Here is a 16,221-nt window from a genome sequence, read left to right as displayed (position 1 = left end):
TAAAGAAAACATGCTAAACTCTAATCCCGTGGGCCTAATATGAAATAATATCATACCCATATTATACTTTGCATGCATGCATATCTTCAAAAGAATGAGGAAAGAGAAGATGGGAGGAAAGAGAAGAGAGGATCCGTTGCATGCAAAAAAAAAATAAAAAATGACAAGTGATTGAGGGGGTAGAATGAGAAGAATAAAAAATTGAATATGCTATTTGGTAAATATTAAAATATGGTATGTCTTTTGGTCAATTTAAGTACGTCTTTTAATATATTGTCGAAATATATTTGACCAAAATAATGATAATTTAAAAAATTAAATTTCTAAAATAACCGAGTGATTTGTAATTTCGATCAGTTCCATTTAACCTACCTTTAACTCATCCTACGCAAAAACGCCTACCCTAGGAATCATCACTTCTCCACCGTTCATCCTCAAATTCAACGGCCACGACAGGAGAACTTGGAGTCCTGGTTGTTTCGTTAACTTGTCCGTCATATATAAGGGTTTCCTCACCTCATCGCTATGTTGTCTGTTGTTTGGCTTCGAGCCCTTTTCTTCCCGGCTCGCTTCTGCCTCACCGTCTTCGTTTCCGTCGGTAGGGAAGACCGCGAACTCTCTCCGCCCTCTTACTCCGAACAGAGACGCCTAGTGCCCCTCTTGCGCGAGCTTTCTTCACTTTGATCCTTCAATTACCGCTTTCAGATCGGGGCGACCGAATTGGACCCGCCGGAGGAGGAGATCAGGGATTCACCTTTGTTCCACGTTTGATTTCTATTTTCTAGTAGACATAGGGCAAATAGGAGAGTTTGATCAGAGTGACCGGTTTTCTACGATCGGCTGCTTCATGGGTGGATGAAAGGGACGTAGGAGGAGGCCTTGATGGGTTCTCAGCTCAAGCGACCAAACGTTCCTCGAGCAGATCTGTGAGTTCCTTCCTCTTATCTGTATCGATAATTTGTGGGTTTATTATCTTTTGGAGATTCTACTATTTGGGTGGTCTGGCTGCTTCCTGTTTCTTTGTTTTCTCTCATGGTTTCTATTTTTGCCCTTGTTGCAATTCTGAATTTTTTTAACACTTGTAGTCCGAGGAAAGTAGGAAAAGTTGTTTTGGTTATCTCATTCATTTTGTTTAGGATCTCTGTTTAGGTTTAGTATTCATGTTATTGCGATCATAAAAGGTAGAGGAATACCAAGAAAGCCCTGTTTATTATGGCTGTTGGCTTTAAATTAGGAAGGTTATGATATGTGCTTAGATCTGTTGATTCAACGGAGTTTTTTTGTTTTTTGTTTTTCAGATTGGGGCAAACTCATATGGCACCAGCACCAGCAGCTGTAGGGAGTACTCCCAAGCTCACAACTAACGATGCCCTAGCATATTTGAAGGCCGTGAAGGATATATTTCATGACAAAAGAGAAAAGTATGATGAATTTCTTGAAGTCATGAAGGACTTCAAGAGTCAGAGGTTCAATTTGATCTCCTTAAACAATTTTAGTTTACTTTTCCTTTGCATAATGACTCACACTGTTCTTTATCTTGGACTCCTTGCAGAATTGATACCAATGGAGTTATTTTGAGGGTGAAGGAGTTATTTAAAGGGCACCGTGATCTCATCTTGGGGTTTAACACCTTCTTGCCAAAGGGTTATGAGATTAAGCTACCAGAAGAAAAGAAACCGGTTGAGTTTGAGGAGGCAATTGATTTTGTTAATAAAATCAAGGTATGGAGGTTATAAAAGTTTATTCTAAAATAGGAATATTTTACTTAGTGTTATATACATCTTTGATTGCAGAACCGTTTTGAGAATGATGAGCATGTTTATAAGTCATTCTTAGATATATTGAATATGTACAGAAGAGAGAACAAGTCAATCCATGAGGTCTATGAAGAGGTAATTTTCTCTAAATTTGTATTATTTCTGCCAAATGAGATGTGTGATTTTAGCATTTAAGAATGAATATCTTGATAGGTAGCAGCCCTCTTTCAGAATCACCAAGATCTGCTAGAGGAATTCACACACTTTTTGCCTGATGCTTCAGCTATATCTGCTCCACATCACGGATATGCTGGTCGAGCATTTGGACGTCGAGATGACAGGAGCTCTATAATGTGTTCATCAAGGCATTTTCATGTGGATAAAGTATAGTCCTTGTCATCATAAATGCTATGTCTCTGAATTAAAAATGTTTAAAACATATTTGAGGCATTTTTGATATTGTTGCTGGACATTCTTATACACTACATCCCTACATTGCTTCTCACATTCCAGCAATGTTTATACACACACCCATCGCTTATCACATTTCAGCTATATGTATTTGCACACATACACATGTGCATGTGTTTAACTTAGCATTGATTTTTCTTTTAAATTAACCTCTCCTTTGTTTCCAACAGGTGAGAGTTTATACATCACATGATTGTGGTAACCATGTTACGTGTGTTGCAACAACTTAACACTGAACTTTTAAAAATTATCCTTTATTTCTAGCAGGAGAGAGCTTATACATCACATATTGATAGTGATAAACATGTGTGTATCTGTTACAACTTAACACAATGTTTTAAAATTATTGTTTCCTTTATTTCTAGCAGGAGAGAGCTTAGATATCACATGCTGATTGTGACAACCATTTGTGCGTGTGTTACAACTTAACATAATGTTTAAAAATTATTGTTTCCTTTATTTTTAGCGGGAGAGAGCTTAACATCACAGGCTGATTGTGACAACTGTGTATGCGTGTGTTATAACAACTTAACACTGAATTTTTAAAATTATCCTTTATTTCCAGCGGGATAGAGCTTATACATCACATGCTGATCGCGACTTCAGTGTCGATCGTCCTGAAATAGAGCATGACAAGAAGAGAAGGCGTCCAGAGAAAGAAAGGGATAGGAAGCCAGATAGTGACAGGAAAGATCATGAACGAGATGAGAAGGATTTGGAGCATGATAGTGGAGATTTAGATAGTATACAACATAGGCAAAAATCTTCATTTCGAAGAGCTGATGATTCTATTGCTGAGCAGGTGCAGCCTGGAGCTGATGGTCCTGAGAACATTGACATGTATAGCATTTCATCTTCAATAATCGATGATAAAAATGCTTTGAAGAGTAAGTTGTTTATTATTTGTCAGTTGATTCAGATATCTTCTTCCATTACGCTGCATCTGCTTGCATATGGATTCTGATGTATTATTTCATAATTGTTCTGAATATTTCATCTTTTGTTCAACCTATTTGTGGCAGGTGTATATACTCGAGAATTTAATTTCTGTGAAAAAGTGAAGGAGAAATTGCATAGTGACACCTACCAGGAATTTTTGAAATGCCTTCACATATACAGCAAAGAGATAATAAATAGAACAGAGCTAAAGAATCTGGTAGGTTATTAATAGAAGTAATTATATGTAATGTGACCGTACCGTTCTTAAAAGGCTTTGAATCATACAACTATTTTGATTTGTAATAATCTGTCAAATATTGTTGTACCTAATTAATCTCTCCAGTTTATAAAATGAAACATATAATAATTGCACCTTTTCACCAAATAGCTCGAATATTATATTATTCATGTGATTCTTTAACAAGTTTTGTTAGCAACGTGATGCTTTGACAATTTGTGTAACTTGTTTGTTAGCGGCCTTGAAATATATAGAATAAGAGATATATTCTGAAAACTATCTTTGTTTACAGGTAAATGACATCCTTGGAAAGTATCCAGATCTTATGGAAGGTTTCCATGAATTTTTGGCCCATTGTGAGAATATAGGTGGGCCTATACATCTTTCTAATGCCAGTAGTCCATCCATTTTTTCTCTGTTTTGTGTAAATATTCTGGCCATATGGGCTGTTCTAATTGTACCATTTTCTGCAGATGGATTTCTTGAAGGGGTGTTCAACAAAAGTATGTCCAAAAATCTTGTCCTTATTCCTTGTTACTACTAGTTATTTTTCTGTTTTGTACTATGTATTCCTTATCCTAACTCAATATGTTTACAATGAAGGACACATGGCTAGACCTATTAAGATAGGGGATAAAGACAAAGAAAGGGACCAGGACATGGTTGAACGGGAAAAAGATGGTGAAAGGGAGAGAAACACTGAAAGGGAAAGAGTTGATAAAGCCATCTTGCAAAAGACTACTTTATTTACAAGCAAAGAAAAGTATAATTTATGGAAACCAATTTCAGAGCTTGACCTTTCAAATTGCCAGTGCTGCACCCCAAGCTACCGCCTTCTTCCAAAAAATGTAATTTTTGTCCAAAAATCTGAGCATCTGTGTCAGCCTTTTACAATTTTGTCTAGTGTCACTTTATTTTCATGTTCATTTCTTTGATTGTTGCTTCACAGTATCCTATACCTCCCACTAGCCATAGAACTGAACTTGGAGAGTCAGTACTAAATGATGTTTGGGTGTCGGTGACTTCTGGAAGTGAGGATTACTCTTTCAAGCACATGCGAAAAAATCAATATGAAGAAAGCTTATTTAGATGTGAAGATGACAGGTATTGGCATAGATCCTTTCTTAGTAAAATTTCCTTCATTGTAGCCAAAGCCTCTTTGTAATTGTAAACGATGACTTTCTATTTTGGCTGTAATTTGTTCTTTGTCTCATCTTATTAACTCTGCACTCTGGTCATTGTGTCTTTGCATTCTCCATGATGCGAGTGCAGATTTGAGATGGATATGTTACTTGAATCAGTTAATACAACAACTAGGCGTGTGGAAGAATTGCTGGAAATGATGCAGGACCCTGTCAAATCAGAGAATCCTATTCATATTGAAGACCATCTTACTTGTTAGTATACATGTTGATTTGTAGATATCTTATTGTAAATTATCTCAAATTCCTTTTATTCCTTTTTTAATTTTTTTAATATGTTGGTTCAATTATGGTTGTCTCTCTTCAAATAGATCTGAATTTGAGATGCATTGAACGATTATATGGAGATCATGGTCTTGATGTCATGGATATACTACGGAAAAATGCTAGTCTTGCATTGCCAGTGATACTAACCCGCCTGAAGCAAAAGCAAGAGGAGTGGTCTAGGTGTCATTCAGATTTCAATAAAGTTTGGGCGGAAATATATGCCAAAAATTATCACAAATCACTTGACCATCGCAGTTTCTATTTCAAACAACAAGATTCAAAGAATTTGAGCACAAAAAGTATGTACATGTTTTCTTTTAGTAATTTTGAGTGTTGTAGATAAAATATTTCATTGACAATATTGGTTCTCATAGTTTGAATAAGTGATACAATATATTATTATTTTTTTCATACTGATTTTGTTAACCCTGTTAGTATTTATGCTGTATTTTCTGGACAGTTTTATTGAGTGAGATTAAAGAAATCAATGACAAGATGAAGAAGGAAGATGACATTCTTCATGCAGTTGCTGCTAAAAATAGGCATCCAATCATTCCCAATATGGAATTTAAGTATGCAGATGTAGACATCCATGAGGATTTATATCAGATTATAAAATATTCAAGTGGAGAAGTCTGCACATCTTCGGATCAGTTGGACAAAGTCATGAAATTATGGAGTACATTTTTGGAACCCTTGTTGGGTGTTCCCAATCGAAATCAAATTGTTGATGGCCAAGATGTAAAATCAAAGAGACGGGCTGCCAAATCCGCTGTCACAGGTTTGGCTGAAAACAATGTAAGTCCTGGCACTACCAAGCAATGTAATGGTGGTGGGAATAATTTACATGAACAAGCAGGTCCATTCAGAACTGGCTTAGTAAATGGAGATGTAACTAGTACCCATGATGTAGATCGAGGTGCTCACCGTGGTGAAAATCATGTAAATTCTAATCCAATACAAGTAAGAGTGCAGGACAATTCTATATCTGATGAAGGATCTCGGGCAGTTGTGCAAAATGTACCTGCAGAACATTTGCCAGGTGGCAATAATGTTGCAAGTAGAGCTGAAATTCACCCTAGAACAAACCAGGAGAATACATCAGGTATCAGTTTAACTGGTAAGAAATTATCTAAAATTTGTTCTTTTTTTTTTCTTTTGATGTCTGTTATTTCTCTTTGGAAGGGATTACTGCTGCATCTTTAAGAACAATGCATCTTGGAACAGAGATGCTAATGGAACATCAAGCAACTAGTGAACTTTTACCTTCTCTGGAGGTACTTTGACTTTTTTTTTTTTGCACTGCTTTCTACTAAGATATTAAGGCCTATGGTTGGCATTGGGATGATATGCTAATAAAATTTTCTGACAAAGATGGTATATTACACAAGTTGCTCTGATACAAAATTGCTGCAACACCAAATCAAGCCCTCAAATGATATATAAAATTGTGATGAAATTGAAGAACCAAAGGATAACTATATCACACTAAAAATAATTAAAGGAAAGTTTAATTACTGAAAATTGAAAAATATTTAAAGATATGGCACTTTTATGAAAAGAAAAGTTTATTAATAAAAAAAAGGAACAAGACACTGTTATTAATCAAAAACTAAAGAATACATTGAGACACTTATACACTCAATACATACTAAACTAGAAGTCAGTAATTGAGAAATATGATTATCCCAATAAATTCTTAGCAAATCAAAAGATACCTATGGAACTATTGCCAAATTAAATACCATAACTTAGTTGAAGGATACCTAATCCTAAATTAAAAATTAGTAAAATCAATTAAAATTCGGAATTTTAACAGTGCCTATTCCTTGTTTGCATCAAATGGTTTATGTTTGCTAGGGTCATATGTTGATGGTCATTGCTCTAATTTAATAATCATTTTTTGTATGCTTGATTAGCAATCCTATGTGTTGAAATTAAACCTTGATTTCATGCCTAAGGCCTTAATTTATAATTCGAGTTAGTTTTCTAATTATTTTTTATTAATTTTAGATCAGGTTAGCTTAATTGACATTTTTAGTTAGATTTCTTAAACTATCCCTAGTTTCTAATTCATTTTCTTACCCAATAACCATAATAACCCAGTTTTTCTTGGCTTAGGCCAGATATTTGGATAGGGTGTTTTGCTCACCCCTGCTAACAACTATGTTATAAATTTTGTTTACTAATTTAAGCCATTTTTTTTACTGGAACAATATCGCAAACAAAATTTATTTTCTATCAAATCAAACACCTCTTTTTTCAGATCCTAAAATTCTTTTCATCTGTGATTGAAAAAAAAACAAATTAGGGTGTGCTTTTAGAAAATGAGAAATTTAAGTATGCTTGTTGGAAAATCTGCCAAACTTAAATCCATTCACTTGGAAACTGCCCCTAAAACCTCCTTATTTAGAGAAATTGACTTTTTTTATTCTTTATATTTTTTTATGACTTAAAATTAATTCATCTTTATGGAAAAGTGCTTATGGATTCGTGAGAGTGAAAACTATGCATAAAATGTTTTTCAAGTTGAAATGATTTTGGATTATTGAGGTATTTTTGACGCTCTTATAGCCCTACACTTTTCAAAATCATAAAATAGTTTATTCCTTAAGACTCCTTTGTACCTATATTTGTTTTCATTGTTGTTGTGTGAATAGTGTAGGTGATTTTGCAAAACAAAAGCATCTTGATGACCTAAACATGCCAAAACTAAAAATAAAAACATAATTTTGTTCCTTCTACTCCCAGTTATATTTGCTTTCATTTTATCATATGAGCTGTGTAGTGCCATCAAAGTGATTCTGCAACTTGGGACCAAAACACCTTGTCTCTGATTGTTAGAAATATAAAATGAGATGGATCTATACTCTTCAAAAATATGAAATGAGATCATATTTATGCTCCAGAAACCCGCAAATCCTATATCTGTTTTTACTTATTCATATGAACAATGTTTTGTTGTAAATTTACATTTGCAAAACCTACATTCATAAAAAAAATAGAAAATTACATTTTGATTTGAACTCCTAAGAAGTTATATTTGCTTTTGGTTCTATAATACTAGTAGTGTAGTTATTAGGGTGATCTTTTAGGGCCTGTTAAGACATTCGTGCCAAAAGCACCTTGATGACTCTTGACATGGTTTTGCCAAAAACATCTTGATGACTTGGACTTTTCAATAACATGAAATAAGACCATATTTCTTTTCTTTGGACTTTCATAGATTTATATATGTTTTATTTCTTCTTGGACTCTCATAAATTCATATATGCTTTTATTCCTTCCATATGAGTAGTGTAAGGCGTGTTTTCGCAAAATAATAATAATAATAATAATAATAATAATAATAATAATAATAATAAACAACTTTAGAATGAGCTCATATTGGTACTTTATTGATTTTTAGGTATATATATGCTTCTGTTTCCTTTATTTTTGCCATACGAACAGTGTATCACTATCAAGGTCAAACTGTTTTTGCATAAACACACTGATGACAATACCTTGATGCCCAGCACTTGTTAAAAACATGAAGTTATATTTCTTCTCTTCAACTTACAGGAAACATTTTTGATTTCACTTTTTACATATGAGCAGTGGACCATCAAGGTATAAAAACATGTTGGCTTGCATTTGTTAAAAATATAAAATGGGATCATATTTCTACTGTTTAAACACATAGAAATGTATATTTGCTGCATTTCTTCTATCAAAGAAGTGTAGGTCCATCAAAGTATTTCTGCTTAAAATTTTTGATAGTTGTCTTTATATTAAAAGCAAAAAATCACGTTATATTTTTGCCTGTTGATCTCTTTAGAACCCATGTTTTTTCTTACCAGGACACCTCGATAGTCTACAATTTAATATTTTAACTCAAAGTTGTTCTTTCTAACTCGAAAAAATTGGAATATATTTCTTGAAACTCCTGTGAAGCCATTGATATATTTTTTTAAGAAAAAAAGTTGGTTTGATCTATCAAGCTGATTTTTCAAGTCTATCAAGATGTATTTGCAAAAACACCTTGATGATGAGAATTTTTAACTAAAATGTTATTCTTTTCAACTAAAACATTGAAATATTTTCTTGAGTCTCTTAAGAACTTTTTGCTATAATTATTTAACCAAAAATGAATTTTTGTTTGGTCCATGTGTACTTTCAACCCAAAGTTGTATCTTCAACATAAAAAAACTGATTATTCTTCTTGAGACTTTCAAGAAGCCTCTGGTATAATGTTTTGGCCAAAAAGAAGTATTTTTGGGTCACACCTTACAGAAACACTTCAATGAAATTTGTTTCAATTCGATTTGAGCAATTAAAATGATTAAAATGCTTAATTTCAACAAACTAGGAATGTTTTTGGTCAAATTTCCCAATGTGCACATCTAAGTTTAGTATATTTTCCAATGACCTCACTTAAGTTTTCCCTTTTCCCAAATCATGCACCATATTTCAATTTTTCATAAATCACAAAGGGTGTTTTGGAGATGTTAAATGGGGCAATGCTTGATTTGGCAAGTATTGGCAAAAATGACAAGGGTTCCTGCTTTAGGAAATAAAATGAAACTTAAGTATATCTGTTGGGAAATTTGCCTATTGTTTTTATTTAAAGTAGATACAAGATGCCTGAATATTTGATAATTGGTTTTAGTATAACCATAGAAGAAATTCAGATGTGCCTGAAATTTCAAGAATAAAATATTGCTGCTTATGCAATATCTCTCTAGTCTTCATCTTCACTGCATGTAGATAAAACTTGCCTAAATATTTGGTAATTGTTTCTGGTATATTTATGATTGATCATCACATCACAAATTTCATATGTACCTGAAATGCCTAGCCTATGATTCATGAAAATTGCCTTTGGATGAACCTATTATTTGAGTTGACATCTGATCCTGTTTTCTCAGTCATATTCTCCAACAGGAAACAATGTTTTTCTTTTTTTATTTTTTTGAAAAAAAACACAAGGAAGACTTTTTTGGGCTGTTCTCAGCGCACAACTTTGACAAGTTACCTTCAACATTCTATAACATCATCATCATAGTCACCATCATTATCAATTCATTATAATCATTCTAACCATCACTGTTGTCATCATCATCATTGTTACCATTGTCTTTAGGTTGTGTTAGTTTCGAATATATGGAATCGACTACATGATTTGCATCCCTTCATTAAAATTTATCCTTAAGTTTGACTAGCAAAAAAATCTGTCCCCCCATTTATCATCTCTTGAGACTTCATCTAATTGCTTCTGGTAGAAATAATATTGATCTTACCTTTTCATCTTGGCATTCTCATCTGTGCTATAGGTTTATACTTGAGTTTTCTTGCTGTGTAATATTTTTTTCTAATAAAGTATGATGGATCATACCATAGTATCATAAAAAATATTTCATCTAGGAGTACATAATGATCGGACAAAACTTTCATCTTCATTTCTTCCATCAACATTTAATCGTATAATGGCAATGAAAAAAATAAAAAACTAATATAGTGCTTATGACCCCTTGCTCTTTCAAGTGAACTTTCATGTCTTACAGATAGGAATTTCATCTAAACTCACTGTTGTTCTTTATGCGCTAGGTTGGACATTTGGGAAAGCCAGGTATATCAGCAAATGGTGGTGTTACTGTGGAATGCAACAAAAATCTTAGGCGTGAAGGTTCTGCTTCCCTTGATAATCTCAAAATTGAAAGAGAAGAAGGTGAATTGTCACCAACTGGAGATTTCGAAGAGGATAATTTTGTGGCTTTTGAAGATGCTGCTGTAACTACAGCAACTGAGCAGAAGAATACTTCTAATGCTGAAGTTGATGATGAGGATGAAGAAAGTGCTCAACGGTCCACTGAGATCAGTGAAAATGCATCAGAGGCTGGTGAGGATGCATCAGGCAGTGAATCTGGCAATGGTGAGGAATGCTCCCATGAAGATCGTGAGGAAGATGATGATGCAGAGCATGACGATCAGGATGCAAAGGCTGAAAGTGAGGGCGAGGCTGATGGAATGATCGAGGTGCACGATGCTGATGGGGAAATTACATCATTACCATACTCAGAAAGATTTATTAACACAGTGAAACCTCTTGCGAGGCATGTGCCTGCAACATTACATGATAACCATGATACATCCTCCTGTATATTTTATGGAAATGATTCATTCTATGTGCTGTTTCGGCTTCATCAGGTTAGACAATCTATAGTTTGAGTTTTTTTGGCCCATGTTTGACACTATGAATGTGCTATCTTCACTGCAGATATTGTATGAAAGGATTCTATCTGCTAAGACTAACTCATCAACTGCTGAAAATAAATGGAGAACCTGTAAAGATTCAAATCCTCCTGATCTATATGCTAAGTACTGACACAGGATAACCATATTTGCCATTTATTTTGGTTTTACAGATTCCTATGCATACAAGTCTTTACACTATGACTTTGCAGATTTACGAGTGCTTTATACAATCTACTTGATGGTTCCGCTGACAACACCAAGTTTGAAGATGATTGCCGTTCTATCATAGGAACTCAGTCTTATGTTCTTTTTACATTAGACAAGCTAATCTTTAAAGTCATTAAACAGGTACTGTTTTTTGCATATAATAATAAATGTTTCTGAAAGCGTTATCCCTCTATCTCAAAGCATATAGAAATTGTTTGTTTTCAGCTTCAAGCAATAGCCTCAGATGAGATGGATAATAAACTTCTCCATCTATACTTGTATGAAAAATCGAGGGCAGGGAGGTCTTTTGATGTAGTTTATCATGAAAATGCTCGGATACTTTTGCATGATGAGAACACATACAGATTTGAATGTGTGAGTTGTTTCACTTTCCGTCAATATGTTCAGTTTCAAATTTTCACTTGTATTTTCATTTTCATTTTGTACTAACTGAGGTTGGTTCTGACAATGAAATTTTGTTTATGCTGAGAGAAGTCATCCTTTAAAGCATTGAATGAAATAGAAGTCTCGTGTAAAATATTTCATTATAAAGAGTCAACACTTAAAACATAATAAAATAGTACTCTTTTAACAACTAGACTTACAATAGATAACAGTGTTGAATTGTTTTTTATTTTATTATTATTATTATCATACTATTATTTTTTTGTTCCAGATTTCTCAATCTTCAGATGTGATCCGACTATCAATCCAGCTAATGGATTATGGCCATGAAAAACCTGAAGTTACGGCTGTCTCAATTGATCCCAACTTTTCTTGTTATCTATACGGTGAATTTCTCTCAAGTGTCTCAGTTAGGAAAGGATTACATGGTGCCTTCCTGCGAAGGTAAAAATGGACACATCATATTTGCATACAGTAGTCAATGTTTTGACTGGACAGTGCTTTGCAGGAATAAGCGTAAATATGGAAGTGCTGATGAGTATTCCACTACTTGCAAGGCTATGAAAGGAATTCAAGTACTCAATGGTTTGGAGTGCAAGGTATCTTGTAGTTCGTCTAAGGTACTTCACTGAACTTTCACAAACTTCAAGTTCAATCTCTCGTACTATTTAATCTGTAAATTTGATTATTTAGGGGTTATTTATGGTTCGGTTTCCCAGGTGTCTTATGTTCTAGATACAGAAGATTTGTTGTTCCGAGTGAGAAAGAGAAGACGATACTCAAGTAGAGGGATGATATTAAATAACCAAGCACACTCTGTACAAGTAAATGATTCTAAAGTACAGCGCTTCCATAATTTCATATCCAGTTTCATGACGAGTTCCTAACACATTTTGACACGTGGTATGATTTTTCTGTCATAATGAGGAACTTGTATTTTCTGTTTTTTTTTGTATCCATGTGTTGGCATTGTCTGGTTGCCTTAGGAATGTCTGTAAAGTATTCATCAGTTATTAAAATATGGTTGAAATATGAGGAAAAAAAGGCAAATTTGTCAATATATCTTTGTGCGATGATCGATTATCCCATAATGATAATTACATTGAATTTGCCTTCATTTCTTAGGTGGGCTCTGAAGTAGGTCAAATACACCAGCAAGCTTGATGGATCTTCTCGGCTGCCTGCTTTCACTTCCTTGCTCGTTTCCAGATAACATATGGTTGCATTTCCGGTACTTATAACAGCATATAAGCATTATTCTAGTTTTTGTTTCTTCCATCACAAACTTGTACATATGCAACCTCTAACTTTATTCTTATATGATGCATACTTTACTCCCACTTTGTTAACATGTGGCTAGTCTACACGGGCAGATATGTAACATCCTGATGTAAAATGTTTATTCTTGTAGTGACTATAGGTTCCTATTTAAATTATAGTCTGTTACGTTAAGCACTTCAGGTGCTTATGTTTGTTCAAGTTGACGTAGGTTCAGGTTGACAAGATAAACTATTGTTTGCTTTCTACATTTGTCTTGTAAATTTTGGGTCACGTAGAAAAGTCTCTTGACTATTCATCTTTTAGGGGGGCGTTTTATATGATGAAAGAAAATCAAAATAGACAGAAATCAATAAAATGGTTTAGATTAGCATTTTTTTTCCCTTCTTTTCTTTTAGGAAATAAATCTTTTCTTTCATTTTTTATATTCTGTTAGATTAAATGGAAAATTCACTGTGTGCAATGAAATTTAACTTTAAACTTAAAATTTTAATGATATTTTATCAAAGGATGAACTCGACTTTCAATATTTCTTAAAAGGTGCATTATATTTTCGTTTTTATTAAAAGGCGCATTTGATTCTCAAAATATATATTTTTTCTAAATAGCTTCTAAATATTATCCGAGTCCCGAGCCACTGAAACATTGTCAAGTAATGATTTACACACATTGTTTACCGTTCAAAGAATTATTTGGATTGGATAGCAATCCAAAAAAGGGCGAAGAAGAGAGGACTGCTTGGCATTAGGCATCAGCAAACGTTGAAGATTTTGAAGATAACATCGAAAGGTCATCTTCGGTTTGATGCAGTGAGCAGTTGAGGTTATTGAATCACCATTTGCCATTTATTATTGTCAATGCTATTACATGTAGATTTTATTCCCACTGCATTTTGATTCTATACAAATCTACACTTTTTTGTTGGCTAATTAGGGTTTAATATTCATATTTTTACAACAGTAAGAAATTATACTACACATCTTGGAAAATAACACTGGGAGGTTGTCTCCGTTGCCGTGCATCTCAGTAGTTGAGGTTTAGGTCTCACCATTTATGGTATTTATTCTCCTCAACACTTTCACATATAGGTTTTTTTAGTTTACATCGGGTATTCAATTTATGCCAATTAATCCAGGAGTGACCAGTCCGGATCAATGAACATTTTTCAACGACTACAAGGATAAATCGAAAATGGACGATCCATCAATTTAGTGTTCTCAAGCTCCATTAAGAAAAATTCATTCGTTAAGTCATCGATATTAAGATTTGATCCTTAAATACATGAGAAATTAAAAAAGTAGTGGTATGGACCATTGCTTACTCGAGTTACTATCTAGGATTTACTATTTAATGCTATTTCGTTTTCATAGAATGTATAATTTAATGTTATTTTTGGACATGTAGTTAGTACATTATACTGCATATCTTTGAATATCTCTTAACTATTTTAACTGCCCAAGAATGTGTAAAAATCAAAGTTAGTCTTCATAATTAATTACGTTGCATTAAGGTTTAGTTGTTAAAATTCTATCATCAATGTGCATTTAGCACTCCTCTGATCCGGTCCATTCTAAAGACAAAATGCTTGCATTGAGTGTCATAGATCTTCACTTCAATTCTCATCCATTGTCTTGCCTTCCTACAATTCAGTCTCATTAAGTCACCATATCTGTACCTTGAACCAGTCCATTTAAGAGTTTAAGTTATTGTGAAACATCTATCTCATAGATGAGTCTTGACCCAGACTTATTGATGGAGCTTGAGACCTTGTATGTTGTTTAGGTTGAAACCTTGTACTGCGGATGATTCCACTACCTTGAGTCAAACCATACTCCCAAACTTTTGAATTATGGTGGCAAAAGGTAATTCGTTCAGCCCAGCGCCTCCGCCAGTCTATTCTCATGTTAATACGGAAGAGATAAATCACGGATGACTACTAACCTTGGATAGTTGAATAGCATGATGAGAACAGACACTCGGCTAATAGTCAGGATTTAACTCTCAGGCCTCATGATTGTAATACCATCATATACTAGCCAACTGGCCGTCGCAAAAAGACCCCTAAACTCCTGAATTATGAGTATCAGTGTGGAGGTGGAGAATCAGTTTAAAAAAAAGTAGGGTCTATGGCTTTATGCACAATGGCATATCTAGATCTATAGACTTTTGATTTATTGTAGATAGCACTTTTATGATTCAATAGTAAGAAGGCTACCCTTAATGAAGTGAAATATATCGTGGAGCTGCCTTGTTCAAAGCAGTTCCACATTGGAGCTGTTTTGATCAGACTAGTGCCAAAAGAGAAACTGATTCACTAACTTTTTATGATTTCCAGAGGCTGTGACTACTTTTTGTAAGGCATATTTCTCGACCAAAAACTGATTATGGAAGAAGCTCAACCTTAAAACGTAAAATCTCCTCTAGCTGTTTTGATGAAAGTTCTAGGCAGTTACACTTCAGAGTTTCTTTTTTATTTAAAATATAGCTACACCTATGAGATGCTTTGTTCAACACATATCCAGCTTGGCGCTCATTTGTGCAGTTTAGCTCCACCTTATAGGTTTTTTTGTTTAAATTAATAAGTCTAAATGGGGTACGCAACTAAAAGACGTTGATTTTTTTTTTTTTTGTTAGAGTAGGTGCCATGTAAGCCAACTGTTGGCTAGAGCTTTATTGACTTTTATAAATAAATAATTTTTATTTTAATATAATTCAATTATGTTTGATATTACTTTATCTTTATACTCATGCTATATGCATAGATAAAATCCTTGAATATACTATAGTGAGATGTGATGGTACATATGATGATCATCATAAAATACATCAATACTCACTGTATATTCTAAATTTGCTCTTAGTCGATTGGGTCGCCTAATAAACAAGGATAAGAGGCTGCTTGAGCTAGAGACTAGTATCTGTGATGTAGTGCACCATGTTTCATTGGTAAGGACATAAAGATGTTCAAACATACAGATGGGTGATCATATGATGAGTTCATCGAACATCCCTCACACAGACTTTTCAAATGGTTATCATTTATCGAGTGGATAAGTCTTTGGTTATGGTTGTACACTAGCAGTCCATATGACTCAGGACAATGCTAAGACTCTATATGCTGGGGTTGCACTTTGACTCATTTACTGACTCTATTAGGGTCATCAGGTAGTGAGATTGAATGTAGTAATGAAACATATAGGAGTTAGTGTATTGTAGTCGA

At 34.0% G+C, this 16,221-nt stretch overlaps 1 protein-coding gene across 1 annotated transcript; it reads left to right on the top strand.

Moving 5' to 3' along the window:
* The first annotated feature begins 531 nt into the window (after positions 1-531).
* Positions 532-13,156, top strand: LOC122047402 (paired amphipathic helix protein Sin3-like 4). Its single transcript, XM_042608673.1, has 23 exons — positions 532-926; positions 1,299-1,466; positions 1,553-1,721; positions 1,794-1,892; positions 1,971-2,141; positions 2,794-3,115; positions 3,251-3,384; positions 3,698-3,773; positions 3,879-3,908; positions 4,009-4,253; positions 4,355-4,509; positions 4,678-4,802; positions 4,919-5,173; positions 5,335-5,979; positions 6,060-6,151; positions 10,464-11,063; positions 11,134-11,234; positions 11,321-11,459; positions 11,544-11,693; positions 11,995-12,167; positions 12,232-12,343; positions 12,443-12,626; positions 12,849-13,156. Exons 1-22 carry the CDS (start codon positions 883-885, stop codon positions 12,608-12,610), a joined length of 4,173 nt encoding a protein of 1,390 aa, XP_042464607.1. The 5' UTR covers positions 532-882; the 3' UTR covers positions 12,611-12,626; positions 12,849-13,156.
* Positions 13,157-16,221: the final 3,065 nt, after the last annotated feature.

This window comes from Zingiber officinale, chromosome 2B, assembly GCF_018446385.1.
Source record: "Zingiber officinale cultivar Zhangliang chromosome 2B, Zo_v1.1, whole genome shotgun sequence".
Lineage (NCBI taxonomy): Eukaryota > Viridiplantae > Streptophyta > Magnoliopsida > Zingiberales > Zingiberaceae > Zingiber > Zingiber officinale.
Note: the sequence above shows the minus strand (reverse complement) of the source record. Positions and strands in the feature narration are given on the sequence as shown.

Bases quoted from the DNA above. Each gene is read 5' to 3' on its own strand.
- LOC122047402 (XM_042608673.1), top strand. From the start codon at position 883: ATGGGTTCTCAGCTCAAGCGACCAAACGTTCCTCGAGCAGATCT. The intron at 2,142-2,793 runs GTATAGTCCTTG...CTTTATTTCCAG, and splicing joins GGCATTTTCATGTGGATAAA to CGGGATAGAGCTTATACATC. The intron at 11,694-11,994 runs GTGAGTTGTTTC...TTTTTGTTCCAG, and splicing joins ACACATACAGATTTGAATGT to ATTTCTCAATCTTCAGATGT.